Here is a 22661-nt window from a genome sequence, read left to right as displayed (position 1 = left end):
GACTCCACTGGTCCGTTGTCCACGCTAGAAGACATGACTTCTGCTGCAATCTGCCACCCCCTGCAGATCTGACACTATGAGGCAGTGACTGGAGCAGGATAGGAGTGTTTCTGGATGGTGCTCAAGGCTGATGAACTTTGTGGGAACTCTGTTTGCTCATGATTGATTAGTAGCAGGTCTGGGGATTGCAGAAAATGAGCAATCCGTAATTTGGATGGGGGGAGGAAGGGGGACCTGGTCTCTGGATGGCAGGGAGGACGAGCTGCTGTCACGGCTGTCTTCTGGGACATGTCCTGGGGATGTCTGAAAACAGGATGGACTTCACATTTAAACGCTGATTTTTTTTGATGTCTTCCCTGTGTAAGTTCATCAGCCGCTCAAACTGCTGGACTTCCAGGCAGGCATGTGACTGTTGCTAAACGCTATGACTGTGTTTCATCCAAAGGAAGTGAGATCCCTCCAGGGATCGGTGAAGCGTGCACCGGAATCCCAGAGGAAGTGAAATGAGACAATCAGCCACCTCTCTTCCCGTGCTTTCTCTGGAAAAAATAAGCCAAATTTAGGCTTTGGACTCCAGCAGAGCTATACTGAATCCACTGTGTGACCTGAGCCCTTTTCTGACCTCCTGGCTCCTGAGATGATTTGAAGCGCATGTGACACCCCAAGTACAATAATAGCAATAATAAGAATAGTAAAAATAAGAATAATACAACTTTTCTATCAGCCAAGACACCAACCTGTCTTGAGGACAGCGAAGGAGCTTCCTGAAGCTCCCCCGGCTCCAGCGCACAACTGCATGCTGCTTAGCCTCCAAAACGGTCATTCTCCGCTCCATACCTTGTGAGTGCCAGCAGAGCGGGATGGGTGCCAGCATCCCGCTGTCACATTTCGGAGTCCCATGGCGCTTTGGGGGATGAGGCAGGCAGGATGAGACCGTCTGTCTCCAGCTTTGCTCAGGAGGGCAATGTCCTTAAAATAGGGAAGCTCTTCCGCGGAGCTGGGTGAAACACCATCCGGGGAATGGCATGCTTCGCCCACCTTCCCGGCTCACCAAAGCCAGCACACGGCCAGGAGCAAAACAGGTTTCTATCCCTGCCTCAAAATGCTGTGAAATACAGTTTCCCACACCCCTCACCATCCGCAGAGGCGGCCGTTGGGACTTCGTTTCAGTCTGAGTATCGGGACTTTCCCGGGGCCCCAGCAGCCCAGGCCCCAATATCGACATAGCCCAGCGTCCTCCTGCAAAAAGTTTCAATTTTTGACAAACTCACACTTTCAGCTGGAAAACAGCTTGTCCCTGACTCACTCTGCCTGCCTCAGAGTAGGTTTCTACCAGCAGCAGAAAGGGACCCACAGCCCTCGATACGCTCCATTCCTGTTCAGATTAGCTACTCCCACTTCAGACAGCGCCGCTATAAATAATCATAGATGGCGAAAGAAACCGGCTCCCTGACGGTTTTATTTTCTGCAGGCATGACCAATCCACAATAATTTAATTTTCTCTTTGTGCATATTCGCTTTGACCCCTTGGTTAATTACTTGAAATAAGATGCTCCTGGCTTTCCACCCTGCAATATATCTGTTTTGCATTGAATGTTTCATTGCCGTGCTGTGTCTCACCGGCCACAAGCAGATGTGATGACAACCAAGAGCAGCTTGGTCGAAAGGACTGCAGCCGACAGCATCTATGTAGGAGTAAAACACACCCGATTCAGCAGAGGAGACAAGTGCTGGTTCTGCCATAGCTATTAGGCCCAACTACATCCTTCAGTGGGTTTTTCCTAGTGTTAAGGCCTTGTAGCAAATGTTCACTGATAGTGAGTCGATAGCAGATTCCTAATGGCAAAGCCATTACTCAGGCAGAGGGAGAAAAGTTATCAGTGAACAAACAAAACAAACAATTTCTAGGTGGCAATCTGTGTAAGGGAGGACAGTCGATCTTGACTCCGGCATTTGTGCACTCAAGTCTTTAATTTAATTGCCTGCAGTTAACATGGATCTCACAAGTGGCCTAACTTTTGCAGACCTGCCCACAAAACTGGACTCAGACCACCCACGCAGCAGAGTCCCACCAACGTTTAACTATAATCACCTATTCAAAGCAATAGAGGGATGTACCAGTTGCTTAATATTTCACCTGATGTTTGCACAGGGGCAAATTCAGCCCCTTTTGAAACAGATATCCAATTTGCTCTTGCGCATTAGCATTTTAAATATTGACTTCCTGGACAGTATGTATTTGTTTAGCTATTGCTTGCATTTGTTTTTGCACTAGCTTCGAGCCACAGCCTGCAAGAGATGTGGAGACATGAGAGCTCCTGTTATCCCTCAGCCAGTGAAGGGGCTGGACATTGTGAAGGTGTTTACTCCTCCTCACAGACACCGTGCTTTGCATCAACCCCCGCTGTGCTGCCAAAGACGAGCCACGAAGCCCGAGCCTCCCTCCAGGACTGACACACAAACCCACCGGCCCAAGGAGAAAGGGAAATGTTGTGCAACGCAGCGCTTGCACTGGCATTGTGAAATACCAGAGGGCTTCAGACTCCCGGATTGCACACGCAGGATAAAAGCCTCCCAAAGAAGCCAGAAAACTCACATTGCAGGCTCGGACACACGACTAAGCTATTGCAATAGTGCTCTGTCAGCCAAACCCCGGCTGCCCAACACGTGTGTGGTCTCATCCCGTGGCAAGCATGCAACAGCTCAGCTTAGCTTACCCCTCACATCACCACTGAGTCAGCCTCTCTGCAGGCAAATCAGCTTCACAGCCATGGCAAAGAGCCTTCCCGTAATGCTGGGCTGGCTGACACCCTCGCAGGCCTTAATCGCCCTGCTGTCAGCGCCAGTCCTGTCCTTGCTGGACCACAGAGCAGCCAGTGCTTGCAGGCAGCAGGAGCTTTGCAATGAGGCGGCTTCAGGAGAAATCAGCCGGCTGCAGACACGCTCAGATCAGCTTAGGAGATAGGATGGTAATTAATACCTGCATTAAAACTGCCAGGGACAGGCAGGTGAGCTCTTTGTTTGAGCCTAACCTTCCCAACCTTTTGGGCTGTCTGGGGTATTTCTGGACATCCATCTCAAGTAGTTTAAAGAGATGATAGCGAGCAAGACACCAAAGCCACTGTGCTGAAACAGAGCCACAGTCCTGAACCCGTATCTCCATCCTGCTGGGTCTCCTGGGAAGTGCCTCAACATGACCTGCTGTATGTGTAACGCATGCTTTGGGCCCACATGAAATAAGGGGGATGAAACGCTCGTGTCCTGCTTCATGAATGACGAAGGATGAGCTACAATTCTCTGATAAGTTATTGCTGCCTTATCCCCCAGCATTGCTGCAAATTAATCCAGCATGGTGTTTCTCCAACAAAGGACTGTTTTGTTGAAAAAAGGCCAAAGGTGTGTTGAAATGCCTTCATGTCAGTGGGGTGAGGACTAAAAAAGAGGAATTCTCAGCACATTGCTGCAGAGCGAGGAATGCTTGAAGCTGCTGCCTGGCAGACGTAGTTGGCAGATCTCCTTGGGCCAAAGACGCTGCCATTCGGCCACCTCCACTCAGTGAAAAAGGTATGTCAATTGGCTGAGCCACTCAAGCGTCCAAAGGAATTTTGGCTTCCTAGACATTTCGAAAAAAAAATGGTTTCCACCCCATTTGGACAAGAACATGTTTTTATTTTTATTTAAATGCAAAGGAGAAAGTCTCTGGTGAACCAAAAGCCTTGGTTTGCAGTTGGCTCTAATCATGTGTCTTGAAAACCCTTCATTACAACTCTTCAAACTTAATTCACTTTCCTCCCAGTCCCATGTGTCTCCAAGGTTTGTTGACTCTTAGAAACAATTTTATGTAATGGTCGCAGATGGACTTTTCTCACCCCTATGCAACAGATCCAGTCATGGGTAAAAATATGCCAGAGGAGGAGACTTGGAATTAATCTCTGTGTAGTGTCCATGCTCAGAAATACTCACTATAAGCCTACGTGCTGGTTTAGCAAGTCTGGAAAGGCATCCTTGTCATTACTGCAAATTAATTACAGTGAATATCAGTGTGTTATTATTTTATTATGCCTTATTCAGACAGCAGCCAGTCACTGCTAGATAATGTATAGCCAAACAAGAAAATAACTTCCCTGCCTCAAGCAGCTTCTGAAAGGAGGGCTAGACTCTGCTCGGCTGACTCACACCGTGGGTCTGGGTGTCAGAGTCGAGGTGTTACTCGTGGGCAGAAACATAGCTAAGAATACATCCAAATAGATAGTATTCTCTTAGGAAAAATTCAGAAAGAATATTAAAAAGTCGAAGCAAAGTGCTGTCTGGAACTGCTTTTGGATTTTGTGGAAAAGACTCTGACACTGTAGATGGGTATATCTCAAGTAGTGCAATCCTTCTCCTTCAAGAATATGCCCTAGGGACAACCTCCAGATCCCTTCTCTCGCCTTTCTCCAGTAGGTTAGTGCCACCAGAGCAGGCCTGAAAAAGCTGGCATCTAACCCTTGTAGCCATATGCCAGAAGCTGGGCAATGGGAGCTGATGACGGTGGTTGAGCAATTATGCAGTAGGCTCATAAGCAAGATGTCTATAACCTGTCTCAGGATAAAAGGACGCTTGGTGTACTGCACAAGGGGGACAGAGCCAGACAGACGGTCCCTGGAGCACCACCAGTGGGAGAAACTGGAAGGAAATAAGCCATTAACACTTGTACCATCACCCAGAAATTTAGGTCAATGGTGTAATTCACCTCTAGAGTCACCACTGAGGACAATACAGAGGATGGGATGAGCAGATGACCATAGGAAAGCTGCAACCTCTTTCCCCGCCTTTCTTCCCCCAGTGAATCAGTGCCCTGGCATAACAAGTCAAGGCTGAGAAGGACCAGGAACCGGAGATAGGCACGGTGACCTTTTCCTGTCCTACACCCATATCCTAGGCACCCTGCTCCCAAGGGAGGACAAAATTATTTTTAGGTACCCCCGCCGCCTCTCTGGAACCAACACATCGCCTGCCAGCCAGAAAGCATTCTCCTCACTTCATCCGAAAAAGGCAGCTCTGCCCACAGGTTGGCATCCAGCTTTGCTGGAGGCCTCCAGCACAGGCTAACAATCTCCAGTCTGGTTTGGATGACATTTATCAAAATGTTGGGTTTTCTTTTTGTTGATGCTGACTCAGTTGTTTTGGTGGATAAAGGCAGTGAAAGGCAAGACCCAGCTCTGGAAATACCTTCTCATAATGACCAAAATCATGGTTTAATTGTAGGTTTTGAGCTGCAACTAGAAACATCTGGATTTGGGGCTGCATTCGTTCTCAAGCTTTCCTCCAACATGGTAATTATTCGTTAGGTCTTAATTACTGCTTCTCTTCATGGCTTAAATTCAGCCATGCTTTTTGGTCACAACTTTTGTTGCCATTCTTTTCCTCTTTTCTAACTTCTGGACAGGGTCACCGGATGGTATAAAGTTCTGCCAACATGTATTTCAACATGAAGAGTACTCAGATACCTATTGTGGCAATAAAGACCAAGTAATGTTTGCTACTGTCTGACTGTAGGAGTGGATGCAATACAAGTTTCCCCAGTATCTTGCTCTGGAGGGAAAAACAATTCACAAAGACTGTGTGACCTTGCAACTTCTCTCATCATGATTCTTTCAGATCAGGCTAGCTCTGGAGCTGAGAAATGTGTGTTGAGTCTTCTTAGACCAACAAGAAATGATCTTCTCACCTTGCCCACAGTTTGGGTGGCCAAATGCATCAGTCGGGTTTTGTCTTGCCTCCCATGAAGTGTGTCAGAATCAGCAACCCCATTAGTCATGCTCTTAGGTTGCAAATTAGTTTGCCCATAGGATCATGGAAGACAACAGTAGAGAAGATCTGTCAAGGCATTTAGCCCATCATCAGTTGGTTTGGAATTGCTGGGTCCTTGAGGCATGGTGGCAGCTCATGAGGAAGAGACTAACAGGAGATCTGAGGCCTGGAAACTCTCAGTATGTCAGTGACTGATTCCTAGGTATTCTGCTGCTCTATGGACTCTACCACCTCCACATAGGAGCAAGTGCCCTGTGCACTGCATGGGATTGCCCAGCTGAGAGATCTCCAAAGGCCAACATGATGAACTGAGACAGCAAGCTGTTTTGGTTGTAGAGAGGAATTCAATCCTCTTCTGGACTTAGACAGTGAAATTCAGACCTAGCCAGAAACAGAGGTCTCCTTTTATCTATCAGCTCGGTATTTGGAAGTTACATCTCCATCACTAACATCAGCTGCTCCAGGGAGTCACCCCTAGCCGCCAATGCAGCTCGCCTCCACACTGCCCTGGGCCAGCCCATTCCTCTAGGGCGTGACTGTGGCCCTGAGACAAAAACTATTCATTTTTTGAATACAAAACATTCAAAACTTTATTCATTTTCTGGTGAGGGAGTGTTTGGTTTCCGTTTCTCAAGAAACACCCTGAGAGCTAGGTCTCACCCCAGCACAGAGGCATTTCATAGCAGGATCCTAAACCTGTGATGCAACTCGTGGGCCTGGCATGAAGGTAGATGGAGTTTTTGAGATCGTAAGGCTACTGTGGGAGAGTTTTGAAGAACGCTGAAGGTGGAGGACATCAAACCCAGTGTAATCTTATCCATACTGTCTGCAGGAAGCGGTCCCAAAAGTCCCCTTAGAAAGGCACCTGGGTGCCATCCCAAAGAGTGCAGGTGTGAACACCTCCAGCCTTTGAGGGTGGTGGAAGAATCCATAGGTGTAAAGTGTAAGTTGTGACTCTTCCAGTGCAGTCTTCTTGGGTTAAAAATATCACAGACAGGACTGAGAGAGATGCCAGAAGTCATCTAGATCATCTGCCTGCCCCTGCGTGGAGTCCACTCAACCTGAGTCATTCCCAAGCACCATTCGTGTTCCTAAAGACCTCTGGGGATGGAGACTGCTCAGTGTCTCTAAGCGAACTATTCAAACACTTTTCCAGGGAAATGGAAAATGAAAAAAATGGGAAAATGAAATTCTGTTTCAATCTGTCCAAAGGGGACATTCACATGTAAGCAATTGCCCAGGGATGCTGTTCTGCAGAGGGAGGTGGTCTGAGTCTAACAGAGGGTAGGCTGAGCCTCCAAAATACTTGGATCCTCTCCATCACGAGAGGCTGTTCAGGGCAGGAACTGCTCTATAATTACTCTTGCAGAAAAGGAACACTTTCCTGCTAATCCTGTATATAGAAAGGCTATAAAGCAGTTTTCAGGGGAAGTGAAGAAGCAGAACTGACCAGACAGATATGGTGACAAGCTGACCTTGGGGCTTATGGAGAAAAAGGCATCCTCATACGCTTAGAAGAGGGGTTTATGCATAATGCTGATGGTGACGAGGTCTTCCGAGGCCAAAGGTCTGCCAGGGAGGTGAGCTGTGGCCATCGAGTGCTTGGTGCACTCTCTGAAACACTCCCGGGTAGGGCAAAGGAGCGGCTCTGCACCCAAGCCCTCCTCCCACCACCCCATCAAGCATCTCAGCAGCAACCCATGGCCTGATCTCTCCCCGGACCCAATTAGAGGCAGGCTTGGGCTGCCTGCACCTCCCTGCAGCTGGAAGGATCCTCCTGCTCTTTCTGGGCTCCCCCCCCCTTGTCACCAAGGTAACCCTTTACACAGACAAGCCCAGCCTGGTCCAGCCATTTCAGCAATGTCCGGGTGGCTGTAACCCTTTCCGTGCCGTACAGCCAGCGCATGGATCAGCTCTGGGTTTTTCTGCAGAAAGTCCCCAGTCCTGGAGAATGAGCGGGTGTGAAAAAGCTGGGAATGTCACCCCCTCTGCCAGACTCCTCACTTTTTAACATTTGTGTGTTTTGCCAGTCCTGCAGGTCCCTGGGGTTTTTTATGCACATGCATTGTATTGATTTTTGCGTGTATTTGCACATCACTGTCTCTCACAAAATCCCATCAACAGGCGAGGCACAGACTCCTGCCTCATGCTGTGCGAGAAGTTCAAGCCCCAGAAAATCTAATCATATTAAGGTTTTGCCTAAATGGAAGGAAATCTGAGCCCCTCCCCATCCGAAAGCTGGTATTCCCTGCAAGCTTCCCGAGAGCGCAGCAGGAGAAGGGAAGGGTTAAATCCAGAGAGCACTTGTGAAATCCCAGGGGAGGAGGGGAAACAAAGCAGCTTCCTTCCAGCCCGGTGGTTAGACAGTCCCTGGGTCCAATTCGTCCCTCGGCCACCCGAGCTCCCCACCCCCAGCCCCAAGCACGGACCACTCTGGGGCAGACTCCCCTTTCCCTCTGATGCTGCTCCGCTTTGGATAAAGCACTCCCAGGGCTCAGCCTCGCAGACAAGGCCCTGACATTTTCTTTTTTTATTTTTTTTTCCTCCTCTCTTTTCTTCCATGCTGGCAGGACTGTGGGAGTAAGCCTCACTGCAGCTCGTCCTAGCTCTGCAAAACAAAGACAAAGCTCCAGGTGCCCTTTCTCCTGGCTGAAAGCCCTGAGTAACCACCTCAAGACATGTCCACATGCTCTCAGTGACCACGTGTTCCAGGTGGAACAGAAACGATCCAGAAAAAAAGGTTCAGTGTGTTCAGCATCAGCTTGGCCCGGTGGCAGGACTTTGCAAAGAGATAAGTGGCTTTGGTTCAGGGAACACGAGGTGTCCCCGTGGCTTGTGGTCACTATGGCCCAGCAGGGACAGCAGCAGCCCGCTCTTTGGAGGAAAGCCAGGCGAGAAAGCCTCATGCACCTCCATCCAGAATGGATCTACTTTGGGCATGTTAGGCAGAGAAATGTGCTCGGAGAGCCAAGACTGGCTGCTGTGGGAGGCAGCAATGATCTTGCAGAGCCGGGCGATGATAAGAGGGCTCAACCCACCCACAGGCAGGTGCTGAGCAGCATGCGGGAGCAACACCCTTTGCAGGTGCATCTCCCATCGCTGGCGGCCAGCAGAGAGCCCACAATGAAACGAGCTGCTACACGCCCACCCAGAGTCCCTCTCTGCTGTTATATCTTAAAGCATAAGTAGCTCTTGCTTTTATGGATGCTTTATTTCCCTGAAGTGTGGATGTGCGCCTTTAGATTAATTTCTTGCTAATCCTGCTCTCTCTTAGGTTTCGCCCTGTCTTGTAGAAATCTCCCGTGCAGGTGACTTGATGCAGAAAGGATACAGCAAGTTATTTTGTGTGCTAAGGCTGGACAAGGGCAAGGGGTGTGATTCGGTACAGACCTGGCGTCCTGGCTCCCCGCAGGCTCCCTAGCCAGAAGCCGGAGCTGCCATAACTCCATTTCTCCAGGATGTTCCTGCTCTTCTGAGTGCATGCTGGTGCATGCTGGCCATGAGGAAAGCAAGGAGTGCACATGGCCATGAGGGTGTCTCTGGGCACAGAGCCTGGCCCTGGTGGCAGCAGGGACCAACCCCTCTGCTGGGACCCCCTCCAGGTTGCTACAAGGCATCCAGTATTGCTGAATGCTTCGGTTGCTTTTCCTAACTATTTTCTTCCCAGAAGGATTAACCCAACCTTTAAGGTCTGGCCTGAGTCATCCTGTGTGGAGAACAGGTCTGGAAAAGGGGGGCAGATCCTCCACGGTGAACAGGTCACACCTCAAGAGAAAGGAGATTTGAAAGCAAAAGTGTGTGGCTGGGGAAATGACACAGTCTGACTTCTCAAGCAACCTGTGAGCTGGAAGGGGAAAAAAAAAAAAAAAAGAAAAATCCATGCATATATTCAGGAAGCTGCAAGGGGCTGTCAGAAACTATCTGTCACTGGACAGCTATTTCCAAGCGACAGCTCAAAGGCAGGCGCGTTCGCAGGCAGCGCGGCCAGTCTGCCCCTTGTTGCTACGTGTGGTGGGGAGAAGGAGGGCTGCCGAGGGGGAAGGAGGCTCTGCAACGCTAGCGAGGACAATGCAGGGGCTGCAGAGAGACGTCGCTCCGGTGGTGTTAACACACAGGGCTTGGGAGGATGCGAGCAGGTCTGAATGCAAACCAGATGCTGATGTGGGTTGCACGGCTACTGCCCTTCCCCTTTTTCTCCTTCCTGATGTATCCTCTTTTACTTCAACAAAATACATAATATTTTTCAAAATATACTCCATATCACTGGGGTTTAGGGAAAGAGCAGAACGATAACATGGTCGGTTTTCCCAGCTGCTCCTAATAGGACATAGTGTGGTGGGAAGTCAAGGTGCACATGGCCAGGATGGGCACAGGTGAGCCTCCAGCTGCAGCACAGCTAGACATGAGCCGCTGGCTCTGCTTGAACCCCTTCATCCGACTTTCTTCTGCTCCAGCTACTGTTGGGCACTTCTTGACCCTGGCATGGATCAAAATATATTTTCTATATTTTAGTAGAAATATATGCGCTGCCAGGGTTTGTTTGGTGTTGAGAGAGTGCACAAATGGATTTAGACACCAGGGACCATTGCAAATCTAAATAATTCCCATTACATCCCTAAGGCATCAATCAGTTTCCTCCCGCAAAGCAGCCCTGCAATACCCTTTTTTTTTTCTTTTGGGGTGGGAGAAAAGAAAAAACCCTCAAATCCCATGACGTGATGACAGTCACTCCCCAGCCGGAGGCAGGTGAGCCTGGTGCCGGCTGTGGTTCATACAACATGTAGCGTTATAAAGGTTTGCCCACAGTTTATTTAGTCCCTTGCATGTATCAGACACATTCCTGAGCCATCAATCAGAGCTGAGTCAGCCAGTGTGACTTTTTTTTTTTTTTAGCAATCACAAGTTCCCCAGCCTTGTTTGTTGGCAGTAGGGTTGGATTTTTTTTTTTTTTTAACTAAAACACGGCCTGGTAAAATGACAAGGACTCATCTGGGAGCAGAGAACTGCTTCTGCTGTCAAGGGTAACCTTTAAAGCCGCCCTGCCTCAAGGAACGTCTCCTCTCTGCAATGGCACGAAGTGTATCATGAAAAAAGAGAAAAAGGATGGAAAGTCAGTGAACACGAGTCTGAATTCCCACTGCCGCTCGGGCAGCGCTCTCCCGGGCTGTGCGTGCCGAGGCTGAGCAAGGCTTTCCGCGCTGTTTGAGCTGAGCAGGCAGGAGCGCATCTCCAAGGGCATCCGCACGCGCCGGAGGGCCGGCACGGCGCCCCGAGGCATGGCAGCACGCTGGTCCAGGGCCAGCGTCCTCACCCTGCTCCCTCCTGCCGGCAGGCTCTCGCAGACCCGGATGCCGGGGGAGCCTGCTCCTAGAAAACAGGAAGAGAGGGAAAACTCAAATCTCTGCCAACCCTACACAGGGGCTGAGGCTTCAGGAAAATGTGACCTACCAAAGGCGGTCCCACGGGATGCAGCAGCCACTGTCCAATAACTCACAGAATCACGGAAGGGTTGAGTTGGAAGGGACCTCTGGAGACCATCTAGTCCAACCCCCCTGCTCAAGCAGGGTCACCTAGAGCATGTTGCACAGGATTGTGTCCAGGCGGGTTTTGAGTATCTCCAAGGAAGGAGACTCCACAGCCTCTCTGGGCAACCTGCTCCAGTGCTCTGTGCTTCTGTAAAGAAGTTTTTCCTCATGTTCAGATGGAACTTCCTGTGTTGCAGTTTGCCCGTTGCCTCTTGCCCTATCACTGGGCACCACCGAAAAGAGTCTGGCCCCATCCTCTTGACACCCTCCCTTCAGATACTTATACACACTGATAAGATCCCCTCTCAGTCTTCTCTTCTCCAGGCTGAACAGGCCCAGCTCCCTCAGCCTTTCCTCATAGGGGAGATGTTCCAGTCGTGTAATCACCTTCGTAGCCCTCCGCTGGACTCGCTCCAGTAGTTCCATGTCTCTCTCGTGCTGGGGAGCCCAGACCTGGACACAGCCCTCCAGGTGTAGCCTCACCAGGGCTGAGTAGAGGGGGAGGATCACCTCTCTCAACCTGCTGGCAATGCTCTGCCTGATGCACCCCAGGATACCATTGGTCACCTTTGCCATAAGGGCCCGTTGCTGGCGCATGGTCAACTTCCTGTCCACCAGGACTCCCAGGTCCTTCTCTGCAGAGCTGCTTTCCAGCAGGTCAACCCCCAGCCTGTCCCGGTCCACGGGGTTATTCCTCCTTAGGTGAAGGACTCTGCGCTTGCTTTTGTTGAACTTCATGAGGTTCTGCCCATCTGTCCAGCCTGTCAAGGTCCCTCCGAATGGCAGCACAGCCCTCTGGTGTATCAGAACTCATGGAAGGATGCTGTCCAGGATGGCGTTTTTGGCAAGCAACCCCCCTGCTAGGCAGCCGGACATCACCTATAACCATAAAATCATGTTTTGCATCTCACCCTTGCTCCAGCAAGGGGCTGCAGAGCCCCCCTGGCACTAACAGCAGTCACGCTCAGCTCATCCAGCCTTGCGACACAGCCTTCACCACCAGCCTGGCAGTGGGAAGCAGAGCGCTGCTGCATTTCCGACTGCGCTCATCCTCGTGCAAAGCAATCTCCCACCCATGACCCATCACGTGCCCCGTCCCAGGTCCTGAAATAGCAGCAGAGGCTTTTCGGAGATGGCACTTTCCTCCACAGTGGCCTTGAAAGCTTCCTGGCTGCCGTGAAGGCAGCTCTTCCCAGGCACCCCCGTCCCCAAGGCCAACGTTATCGAGATTTCCTGAACGGCTTCTGCTTGCAGGAGGAGCGGCGTGTGCTCGTGTTGTGGCTAGGGAGAAAGCCGGCCCTTTGGGAGAGCGACCAGGCACGGTGCAAAAGGCCCCGATGTCCTTGCCCAGGTCTCACAACAGTGTAAGTGCAAGGCCACGCTTCCTCCTCCAAGCGAGGGAAGGGCTGTTTCATCTTTAGGACACATCTCAGCTTGGATCAAGGAGACAGTCAGGTCTACGGGTAGTGCAAGAGATGCAAGAAAAGCTCTAGAGCTCTCAGTTGGTGGCTTTTCTCAGAGGGACCCTTGCAAGAATGTCCAACCTCACACATCTGAGCATGCACCCCCCAAAAAAAAAGCACAAATATTGCAGGTGTCTGGCATGGTGGAAAAGCAGACAGAGGGGTCCTGTCAGGCAGGGGAAACAGGATAAGCAGAGACCAGAGACACCAGCCATCCCCTGCGAATCCCAGTGAGCCTTATCCCCAAGCAAGGTTTGACCTGCTCCAAAACCCAAGAGGAGGTTGGAGTGGGTCTGTGCAGGGGTTGCATTTCATCAGCTAGCAGAAGCCAGCTTGAGCTGAACCTGAATATGCAAAAGTCCAGAGCTATGGGGGGAGGGGGGGGTTGTTCCCCTCCCTCCCCACTTTTAGTCTTAGCCAGCTTTCCAACTGCCTGGAGGGGATGAGCCTCCAACCACACAGGAAGCATCAACCCAAGGGAGCCTGCCCATGGCTCAAACCGGAGTGCCATGTCCAAATTACATCTTCCCCACCTCCACCCTCATTATTTTCTCCGGAGCCAGAAGAAAGAAGGGGGGAAAAAAAAAAAATCCTTCACAGCAAATTTTACAGCTTCCCTTCGGAGACACATCTGCCATTTTCCTGCCTTCAGGGCAAAGACAACCATGATCTTGTGAGACAGCTCTAGCCCAGCCCTTCAGCTTCATTTAACACTGAAGTATTTTAAGCAAGTATCTGACTGCAAGAACTATACCACGTTTAAAGACATGGCGAGTGCTAGCCAGCTCACAGCCTCAGTGAAGGTCTAGCCAGGACGTATCCCAGACCATCACATTGGGCTTTCTTTATACTCCTCAACAACCTAGTCTGTAGAGTTTGGGGTGTATTTGGGGTGTCCACAGCTGGTCTGATGAATCACACCCCTAAACACCACTAATGAGCTCTTCATTGACCCTAACTGAAGATAATTACTTATGCTTAGGTATATCCCTACACCACAGACATGTGAGGTTAGGTAGCCAGTCACCACCACCTTGGCAGGTGACCCATCTCAGCATAGAGCCTCACTCAAGAAGTCTCCAGCACCTGAGCGCCAGATATCCCAGCCCAGCTGCTAAATCCACAAGTGTTGCTAAACAGCTATGACAATGCCAATTCTCTCTTTTAGGGCTATCTACAGCCTCTTGTCCTCACTGTTCAGGAAGGAAACAAGGTCTTGCTGACAAATTTCTCCTTTAATGAATCTACTAGTTCTGCATTGTTGTAGGCTGTGCTCCTGCCTTAAAATTGCTGTAACTCTGTAGGAAAAAAAAGATTGCCCCACTGGATCCAAGAGAATACGATTCCCAACAGCAAGGGAAGACTCAGGTCACATCTGTATTTCAACAAGAGATTTTATTGGTCCAGCAACTGCAAAATATACAAATTTGAAAGGCATACCCTGTTTTTAAGCTGGCACAGCTTTACATCAGGCAATTATTCCAGACATATATACAGGACAGTCAACGTACCACAAGTCAAAAAAAAAAAAAAAAAAAAAAACCCAAGTAACTACCCTTCTCTCCAAGCTTTGCAGTATACATTAAATAAATAAACAGCGCTTCGCTATCAAAAAAAATCATAAAAAAATAAATTCAAGTATCACAAAACAAAACCAAACCAGAAATGAAAAAGGAAAAAAAAAAATCATTGGTGTGGTTCGACAAGCCACCTCTCGCCACCCGCCTTTGGCTGCGGCATCGCTGCCAGCTCCTTTGCCATGTTTATCCAAAATCCGACAGACAGTGAGTTGCCTGGACAGCAGCCCATCGAGCCCAGTGCCCCCCACTACCCCACAGCACGAGAGGACCGTTTCGCTGCTCAGAGCCCAATTTCCCTCTCGCCTGAAAAGACACCACATCCCCCCGCTTTTTTTGTAGGGCCTACCAAGACTTAGGTAATTCCCAGAGAAAGAAATGATGTTTTGGGTCATTATTTTTTGTTGGTGGTGGTTGTTTTTTATATATATATTTATATATATGTATATACACACACACAAAATACACGCAAAAAAAAGTCTGCAGAATTACATGTTTACAGGCTGCATCACGGGGCAGCTGGACGTCACACGCTCGCGTTTGCTGCCTTATCTTTCCGTGGCAGGAGGAGAAAGAGAAACTGCCCAGGAAACGGGCCGGGGAGCCAAGGGACTCGCCCTCCCAAAACACGAGCCCGGCTCAAATTCGGGGGGGGGGGGAAACCGAAAGGGCAGGTGTCAAACACGCACAGCACACCCGGAGGAGCCTGCCTTTAAGGCGGCTACTAAGAAAAGGTGGGGGAAAATATCTTATTTTCATCTGTACAGGAGGCACTGCGGTTCCCCTTTTCCAGAAAGGGGAGGGTGGGGGAGAAGCCTAAAAAAAAAAAAAAAAAAAAGGGGAAAAAGGAAAAATCAGCATCCACAGACTTTTGCACAAAACAGTAGTGGTTAATTGGCATTTTTAACCCCATGTCTTGTGGCCTGGGATAGGCTGTCGGGAAAGGATCGTGCCTGGAAAACCCCCTGGGAGCTGGTTATCACGACAGCTAGTCCCTAAGCCAGCACCTCGCCTCGCACGCTGCTGCGGCTGCCGCTTGGCCGACGGCTCAGCTTTCCGGCCCAAAATAAAGGCGGTGGCCAGGCTTCCCCTGCTAAAAGGGCAAGACTTGGAAAAAAATAAAATAAAATAGGCTCCTGCCACAAATAAAGTGCAAAAACCAAGCGCTTTCCAGGTGTACACATACATGCACACACAGTAAATCAAAAAAAGCCACGGGCAAGTGCATGAACTTCTGCACCCTAGCAAGACCTCTGGTCGCCTCCGAGAGACCTGCACATCTGCAGAACACATCCAGCCTAGCCTGTCCTGCCGGGGTCCAAACACCCCCGAACAACCTTTTGTTGTTGTTGCTGTTAAAACCAGCAGTTTTTGCTTTGAAGGACTTCATGCAATGGCCTGTTGCCCTCTTTGCGTGCATCTCGCACGCATCAGTGAGACCAGACGTGTATGTAACAGGCTGCAGCGTAAAGGACCGTAGCACAGTGCGCTAGGGGCCTTCTTGAAAAATAGTAACAACACCAATAATAAAAAAAAATAAAGAAAATTAAAAGCCCTTTTGTCCTCCCAACCCCATCTTTCTCTGCTAACCCCGCACCATTCACATATATACACTCCACCACGAGATGGATCGGTACCAATCATTATACAACAGGAGATAAAAAAAATAATAATAATAATTAATAATAATATCGCCTACGCGTGAAAATTAAATCTGGAAACCTCCCGTGCACGAGAAGCACTTTACAGCTTGCTACGACAGACCAGCGCGCTGGAGAGGAGAGCGGCGCGAAGCCACAGCCTCGGGGCTCGGGTGGTGAAACCGCCTTCGCCCCGGGGGCTCCTCCTCCTCCTCCCATCGCTCGGTGGCCCCGCTCGCCGGAGCGGCTCGCAGGTGAACGGGTTCGGAGGTGGAAGCAGCCGCGGGCCGACCTCGCCGTGGGCCGAGGAGAGCGGGTTACAAGCAAGCTGCAGAAATGACGATGGGATGGGAGCCGGCGTCGCTGGTGGGCTCAGGACCGCGCCGACCGAGTCACGACGGCTTCTGCGAGTTGTTCATGTTCTGCAAGGAGATGAGAGGAGCCGGGTTGGGTGTCGCGTGCAACGACACGGACCCCAGCCTGGCCAGGGACACTGCTGTGTCCCTCTGCATGCAAATAAAGGAGGGGGACACAGAAAGCCACGACATGAGGCACTATGAAAGCATCCACCACGACAGGAGAGAACACCATCCACTGAAGGAGAAAGACAGGGCAGTTTGGCCAACGTGCTGGCCACCTCCTCTGCTGGCTCCCTACACACCATCTGCATTTAATTGCAGGTCAGGGATCTGGCACATGCCAAACTCCTAAAAATTGAGCTAAAAACCAAGTCCCCAGCTGTGCCAGGAAAGAGGTCACCATCTGCCCACCCTTGACCATCCCTCCGGTGACACCCTTTGGTGCCCTGCACCTACACCTGCATGGAAAACCACCCGCTGGGAAGACACCCAAACCCCCTCCGTTACAGCTTCCCGCAGCGTCGGGGCACCCAAACAGGATGTTCGCTAACACACGGCAAAGCTGCAAGCCTCAAACACCACAAAAAACAGAGACAACGAGCTAAAAAGCAAGCGGGCACCACCACGGAGAGTGGTGGTCAGAAGGAGAGCATCCACTAGAGAAGAAGCCCAAGGAGTCATCATAACAGGGATCTTTTCCAATTCACAAAGCTACGGGAAAGGAGGAGTGGAAAAAGGACAGGAAGGTTTCTCAACACTATATTTTTTTAAACTACCTAAATTGCCTCTTACAAGCAACAGGAATGGCAGCTGGACCCACAACACAGGCTACGAGGCAGAGGGCTGAGCTGCTCTCAATGCATTATCTACGGAGACAGGGTCAGGGTGAGGAAAGCCACATGCACCACAGCCATTTACCTTGGAAATATTAGTAAAGAGAAAACTTTGAGAAAGTGACAAACGGGCCGTCTTTAGGCATGAAAAGTGAAGGGGAGAAAAGGGGAAGGGGGGGAGGAGGAGAAACTGTAAATTGGATTGTTGTTATAAAAGCGCGCTTTGGATCGCAGACCAAGCACAAGGAAAGGAAACCGTCGCACCGGTTGGTCCCGCAGCCCAGCCATGCTCAGCCACCGGCTCCCCAGGGGCTTGAGCCCAGTCTGGAGGACTTTTGGGTGTCCCCAGGCTCTGCAGCGGTTTCGCTGGCCCTGCAGCAGCCCACAGCTGGGGACAGGGGCTCACGCCAACTGTCTGCTCTGCACTGGGACCCTCACCACCACCGAAGCCAGTGCAGTGAAAATGCAGCCTCCAATGCAGCTTTCGCGCTGCTGGAGGTGCAAACTGGGAAGGGAGGTAACTTGCACCTCCCTAGACCCCCTTAGGTTTGAGGGGCCCTCTTGGCTCCCTCAAAAGCAGCCTCTAAATCCAGCACTAAGTGGGTTGAGGTAGGCCCCCAGCAGCTGGAGATTTTAACTTGCTCCTCCAGGCCTACACCTGGGATATGTAGCCATCATCACCTGGTCCAGTAGAGCTTTGTCTACTAAACTGTGATGCAAGTACCTCCCAAAGGCTGCAAACTCAACATCAGAGTATGCTTTTGGTGCCCCAGCCAGCACTGAGGCATGCAGTGCTTTTTATTACAGCATAGATAGGAAAAAAGGTGGAGGTAGGGATGGATAAAGACAAAAAAATACCTTCAAGGCAACCCAAGAAGACCAAACACTTCATCATGAGTTTTGGCACCTATGAGCAGCATGGGGAGGAGAGCAGGCATGCATGCCATGCTGAGCAACTCAACCTCTGCATCTGCCTGGTAGCAGCCAGCTGCTCTTCCCCAGTGTACCTGTGCCCAAAGCCCAGTCTGATGTTTCTAACACCCTTTTTCCCCAAATCTTTTACTCTAAAAGGGGAAGAAATGTGAGGTTCATCAGCTCTTACGTGCAAGCAGAGTCAAATTCTGGCCCAGCTGGTTAACAGCAAATCTCCCCATCCTCAGCCCACAAGATGAAACAGGACTGGCACACATTCGCTGATGCAAATCAGTCTATGGAGGGCAAACTGACCCCCAGGCACTGCCCCATCCTCAGCTCAACCCCAGCAGACTCCTGACAACCAGCCAGTGCCTATTAGCTTCCCTCATAGTCTGTGACCGAATCAGAGGAAACAAAAAAACCATCTCCGTGCCCTTTTAGAAGACATTTAAGCACAGCTTTCAAGGACCGCTGCTCTCTCAACTCAATGATGTAGCACAAATAAAGTCAGAAGGCTCCAAATTTATTCAGCTGTCCTGTCCCTATTTCCCAATAACTTAACAGCACTGATCCAGCCTGCTGAAGCCTTGACTGTTCCTAACTTGTGCATTAAATGCTCAAGGCTTCTTGCTTCCCAGCTAGAGGAGGATGATGTCCTTGTGTCCAGTCCAAGCCCAAGCCATCCTGACAGACTATTCCCCAAACCTCGTTTTCAGGAACCACAGACACAAGGACCCAAGGTCAGCCCAACTCCAAAACCGCACTCCTGCTCCCCCATGAAGGCAATAAAACCCTAGCAGGTGCTGAAATAAAAGCAAATAAAAGGAAATCTCTCTGGTGCAATTGCTCACATATACAACTAGAAGCCCACAGGAAGGACAGACCATCTGGGTCCATCACCTACTCTACAAAGTGCTGTGCAAAGGAGATAACTCAATGAAAATCCACTAGCATCTCCCATGCATTGGCTGCAAGGGAGAAGGCAGAAAATTTAGACAGTGTTGATAGAGGGCAGGTGATAATTTGCTTGATTCCCCAGCATAACCGGGACATTTTATCAAGCTAGGATACAGAAGTTGGACAAAGCAACACCCACGGTCTCATCTTCGCCTTTCCTAATGCATATCCAAATATGTCTGTGTGTGAGAATGGAATTAACTCAAAGTCCATGCCCCAGCCCAGTTTCACAGCAACACAAAATATCCAATGGGATGGCAAAAGATATGGAAAGCAGGTGGGACGGGGATAAGACGCAAGAAGGTACTTACAGGCATGCCTTCCCTAGTAAAGGCTGTAAAGAGACAGAAAGAACGGAAAGAGAGGTGTCAGTAACGCAGCGCAAGAAAGGGCAAAGGACATTTGACGTCCACGCGGGGCACCTGAGCAAAGAGCATTTCCAAAACCAGGCTGGTGGAGGGTTAGTTAGAAGACTCCACCAGCCCAAGCAGAATCCCCCAAAGCCAAGAGACAAACAAGCTGCCCCGTTTAGTGCTAGCCAGGATGGAAATGTTAACATGAGACTGCCACCAAGCAGAGCGGGTGATGCTCATCACAGGTTGGAGGAGCTCTAATGAACGCAGCATCCTTCCTAACCTGCCCAGGGGCCTGGCCAAGGAAGGGGCAAGAAGACACCAGACAACACGGACAACAGGGCGCTTGAAGAAGGGACAGGCGAGACAGCAAGATCCAACAAGCAGCTAGTGGGAAGGGCAGCATGGCAATGGGATTCCTATATACCTAGAGCTGCTCAGAAGGCCTTTACAGGTATCATCCCAGCTTCTCAGCTAGGACAGGGAAGGGTGTTTTGTTCCTGGAGAAACAGGCACCAAGCAAGGTTTGGGCCACATCCTTTCAAAAACGGTCAGAAGAGGAGAGGACACATAAGTGGACCCTGCAAGGAGCAGCTGGCTCCCATCAGGCTGGTTGGCAAACCCAGAGCTAGTTAAATCCATTTGGCCTAAATGGCAGCTACCCACAGAGGCTGCACCCAGGGCCACAGGAGGTGACGGGGCTCCCTGTGCCCAGTGCTAGCAAAGACAGCTGATGCTCATTTTTGGTTTGTTTTGCCTAGTGCTCCAGGAAGGAGAGACCTCCAGGCAAAGAGGAGTCCTGGTGGCTCTTTCGAGGGAAGTGCAAGAACATTTGCTTTATTGCGATACCTAGGACTATTCTGGGGTCAGAGCAAAGCCGGGGCAAACCCTTTGGTCTTGCCTGCTCCTGGGAGCAATTTCCCCAGGGAGTGACACTGCAGTGGTGCCCTTTTAAATTAATGCAGTTAACGCTGATTCAGACCAGAGCTTTGGGGCTTTGCGATGCTTTCCAAACCCAAGAGAGGATTAACAGCACCAACCCACTCGGTGCTCCCAAAGCCAACCCAGCAGGGGGACAGCAGCCATGGAAGCAGCCACGATCGATGCATCTCAAACAGCAGCACGGATGGAGACAAAGTGAAAGCCGTTCCCCAGATTCAGGAGCGACAGGAGGAAGACAAACAATAAACGACGAGAACAACAACAAAAAAGAAAAGAAAAAAATAAAGAGTTCAACTAACTTGTCCCGGCAGCTGCGTGGGCACTTCCTGAGGAACACAGCCTGGCAGGGCAGAAGAAACAGCCACATGCTCCTCAAAGCTGTTGATGCGAGGTTTTTTGGTGGGCTCTGGGCTTGCTAGAGGGGTAACGCTATTACGTCTCATGAGCGGGTTAGGTCCCTTCTTTGCTTCCTAAATTAGAGTGAGACAAAGAAAAAAATAAATAAAAAATAAATAAAATAAAGAAAAGGGAAGAAGGCGACAGTTAAAGAAAAAAAGCAGGTTTTTTTTTTTTGGTTGTTTTCTCTTTAAAGTGGCCTCTACCTTTCCCCCACAATCACTGTCAACATGCAAAGGGCAACTTGGATGCATTGAAAGGCTCTGGACACCAAAGAAAAAAAAAAAGATTGATGAAAAAGTTCAAGAATGCAGCATGATTTCTCAAGAAGGGGAGGGAAAACAAAGGCCCTACACTCAGAATGAGATGGACTTTCTCCTCTCCTGAGCCTCTGCTCACAAAAAAAATTAATATACATTACTAAAAAATGTAGTAATAGTAAAAGGCCACAATTTAGCATGACAGAGAGACTAGAGCAAGATGTGCCCATCGGTCTCCTCCTCCAAGCTGTTCCCTCTGACTTAGGGAGAAGTGTGAAAGAGAGAACAGGAAAGATGAGCCAGCCCAGGCTAGCAAGAAGGACTTGGGAAATCAGACAGAGTAGCCAGCGAGGGTTGGTACCATGAGAAGCTCGAACTCAAGCAATGGGGGATGGAGGAGCAGTGCCTTCAAAGCCAAGCAGAGGAACCAAAGCACTTAGCGCGTGTCTAGCTCCATCCTAACTGTGCCGCATGGGTCTCTTGCCTCCCTGAGCTCTGGCAGAGTCAATGGTCCAAACAACAGGAGGAAGGATTGGCTTCCTCTACAGAGAAGGAGAGGCAGCTGTGATGCTACCGTTGGCTGAGGTTGGCAAGCAAAGAAAAGAAGTTGCCCCAAAAGGGGACAGGTCTGACCATCCACCACCAGCTGGGCACACATCACCGCCACGCACAAGCCAAAGAGGGCACGGCGCCTAATCCCTGCTGCATCTTAGCTCGAGGAACACCCGCCCTGCCAACGCAGCCCCTGGAGCCATGAGCCTTCCCCCAGCTCCCGGTACCCTTCCTGCAGCAGCCTCATGTCCTTGGTGGCCTCTCAGCCCAACCACCACACAGGCGTCCCCCTGCTCTGGCCTCAGACCTCGTGACAGTCACGCACAGCGCATGGACCCTGCATTACCGGGGGTTTCATCCCCCTCCTCGGTGCTGTGCAAGCACAAGGGGTCTCCTTCCACCAGCATCCCTCAGCCCTGCATATCTACCCCGGTTGCAGAACGGCGCTGAGGTAACCACGCAAAACCGTGGGCAAGAGAGAAAGAGAACGCAGAAATAGTTCAGCAGGCTGCAGGCCCTGGATGCTGCTAGTCTGCTGGGAGACCTCGGAGAAGTCACCTTCTCCATCCGTGGCTCCAGTCCCACTTGGAAGAGTGGATGACTGTACAGGAGAAAGTCAAAGACCAGGAAGGACTTCTCCATGGGATATGGGCCAGCTTTAATCTGGGCAAACAAACCTGGAAGCAGGCACATGCAACAGTCCTTTCCCCCTGTAAAACCCTTGATTGGCTGCATGTCTGTGGGGCGAGAACCTGTCTGATGCTCCAGTTTTCCAGCAACACTTCTGAGCCTCTGGCTAAGCAGTTCCCCGCCATGGCCACCCCCAAGGAGTCCTCGCTGCCATATGACCATAGGGGAAAGAACGCACACCAAGGCATGGCTTTGAGGAAAAGCAGCACTCACCTCTGACCTTTCCCTGTGGGTGTTCACTGCTTCAACATTCAGAGAGACGGACTCTACCCGGCAGCCTGCAGAAGGGAGCACACAGAGACAGAGAGGGCATCAACAACTCAGCCACCAGACGCTACAAGATGCTCAAATCCAGACCCCTGTCCATCTCCTAGAGGGAGCCTGGATTCAGATATGAAGTGTAAGT

General features: G+C 50.4%; 1 protein-coding gene across 5 annotated transcripts in view; it reads right to left on the bottom strand.

Moving 5' to 3' along the window:
- Nucleotides 1–15189: 15189 nt before the first annotated feature.
- The window catches only part of PFKFB3 (6-phosphofructo-2-kinase/fructose-2,6-biphosphatase 3), a 42503-nt gene continuing 35031 nt past the window's right edge, over nucleotides 15190–22661 (bottom strand). For 2 of the 5 annotated variants that reach the window (XM_026119347.2, XM_064499937.1), the window contains exons 13-17: nucleotides 22469–22533; nucleotides 20657–20827; nucleotides 19374–19396; nucleotides 17276–17326; nucleotides 16394–16420 (exon numbers count right to left, since the gene is read on the bottom strand). In XM_026119347.2, coding sequence (XP_025975132.2) covers nucleotides 16414–16420; nucleotides 17276–17326; nucleotides 19374–19396; nucleotides 20657–20827; nucleotides 22469–22533 — 317 coding nt within the window. In that variant the 3' untranslated portion in view covers nucleotides 16394–16413. Of the gene's footprint in view, nucleotides 16421–17275; nucleotides 17327–19373; nucleotides 19397–20656; nucleotides 20828–22468; nucleotides 22534–22661 lie in introns of all 5 variants that reach the window. The other 3 variants (XM_064499774.1, XM_064499980.1, XM_064499896.1) reach the window with 3 other exon arrangements.

The sequence above is a fragment of the Dromaius novaehollandiae genome, chromosome 1, assembly GCF_036370855.1.
Source record: "Dromaius novaehollandiae isolate bDroNov1 chromosome 1, bDroNov1.hap1, whole genome shotgun sequence".
NCBI classification, from domain to species: Eukaryota; Metazoa; Chordata; class Aves; order Casuariiformes; family Dromaiidae; genus Dromaius; species Dromaius novaehollandiae.
This window is presented reverse-complemented; position numbering and strand designations above follow the sequence as displayed.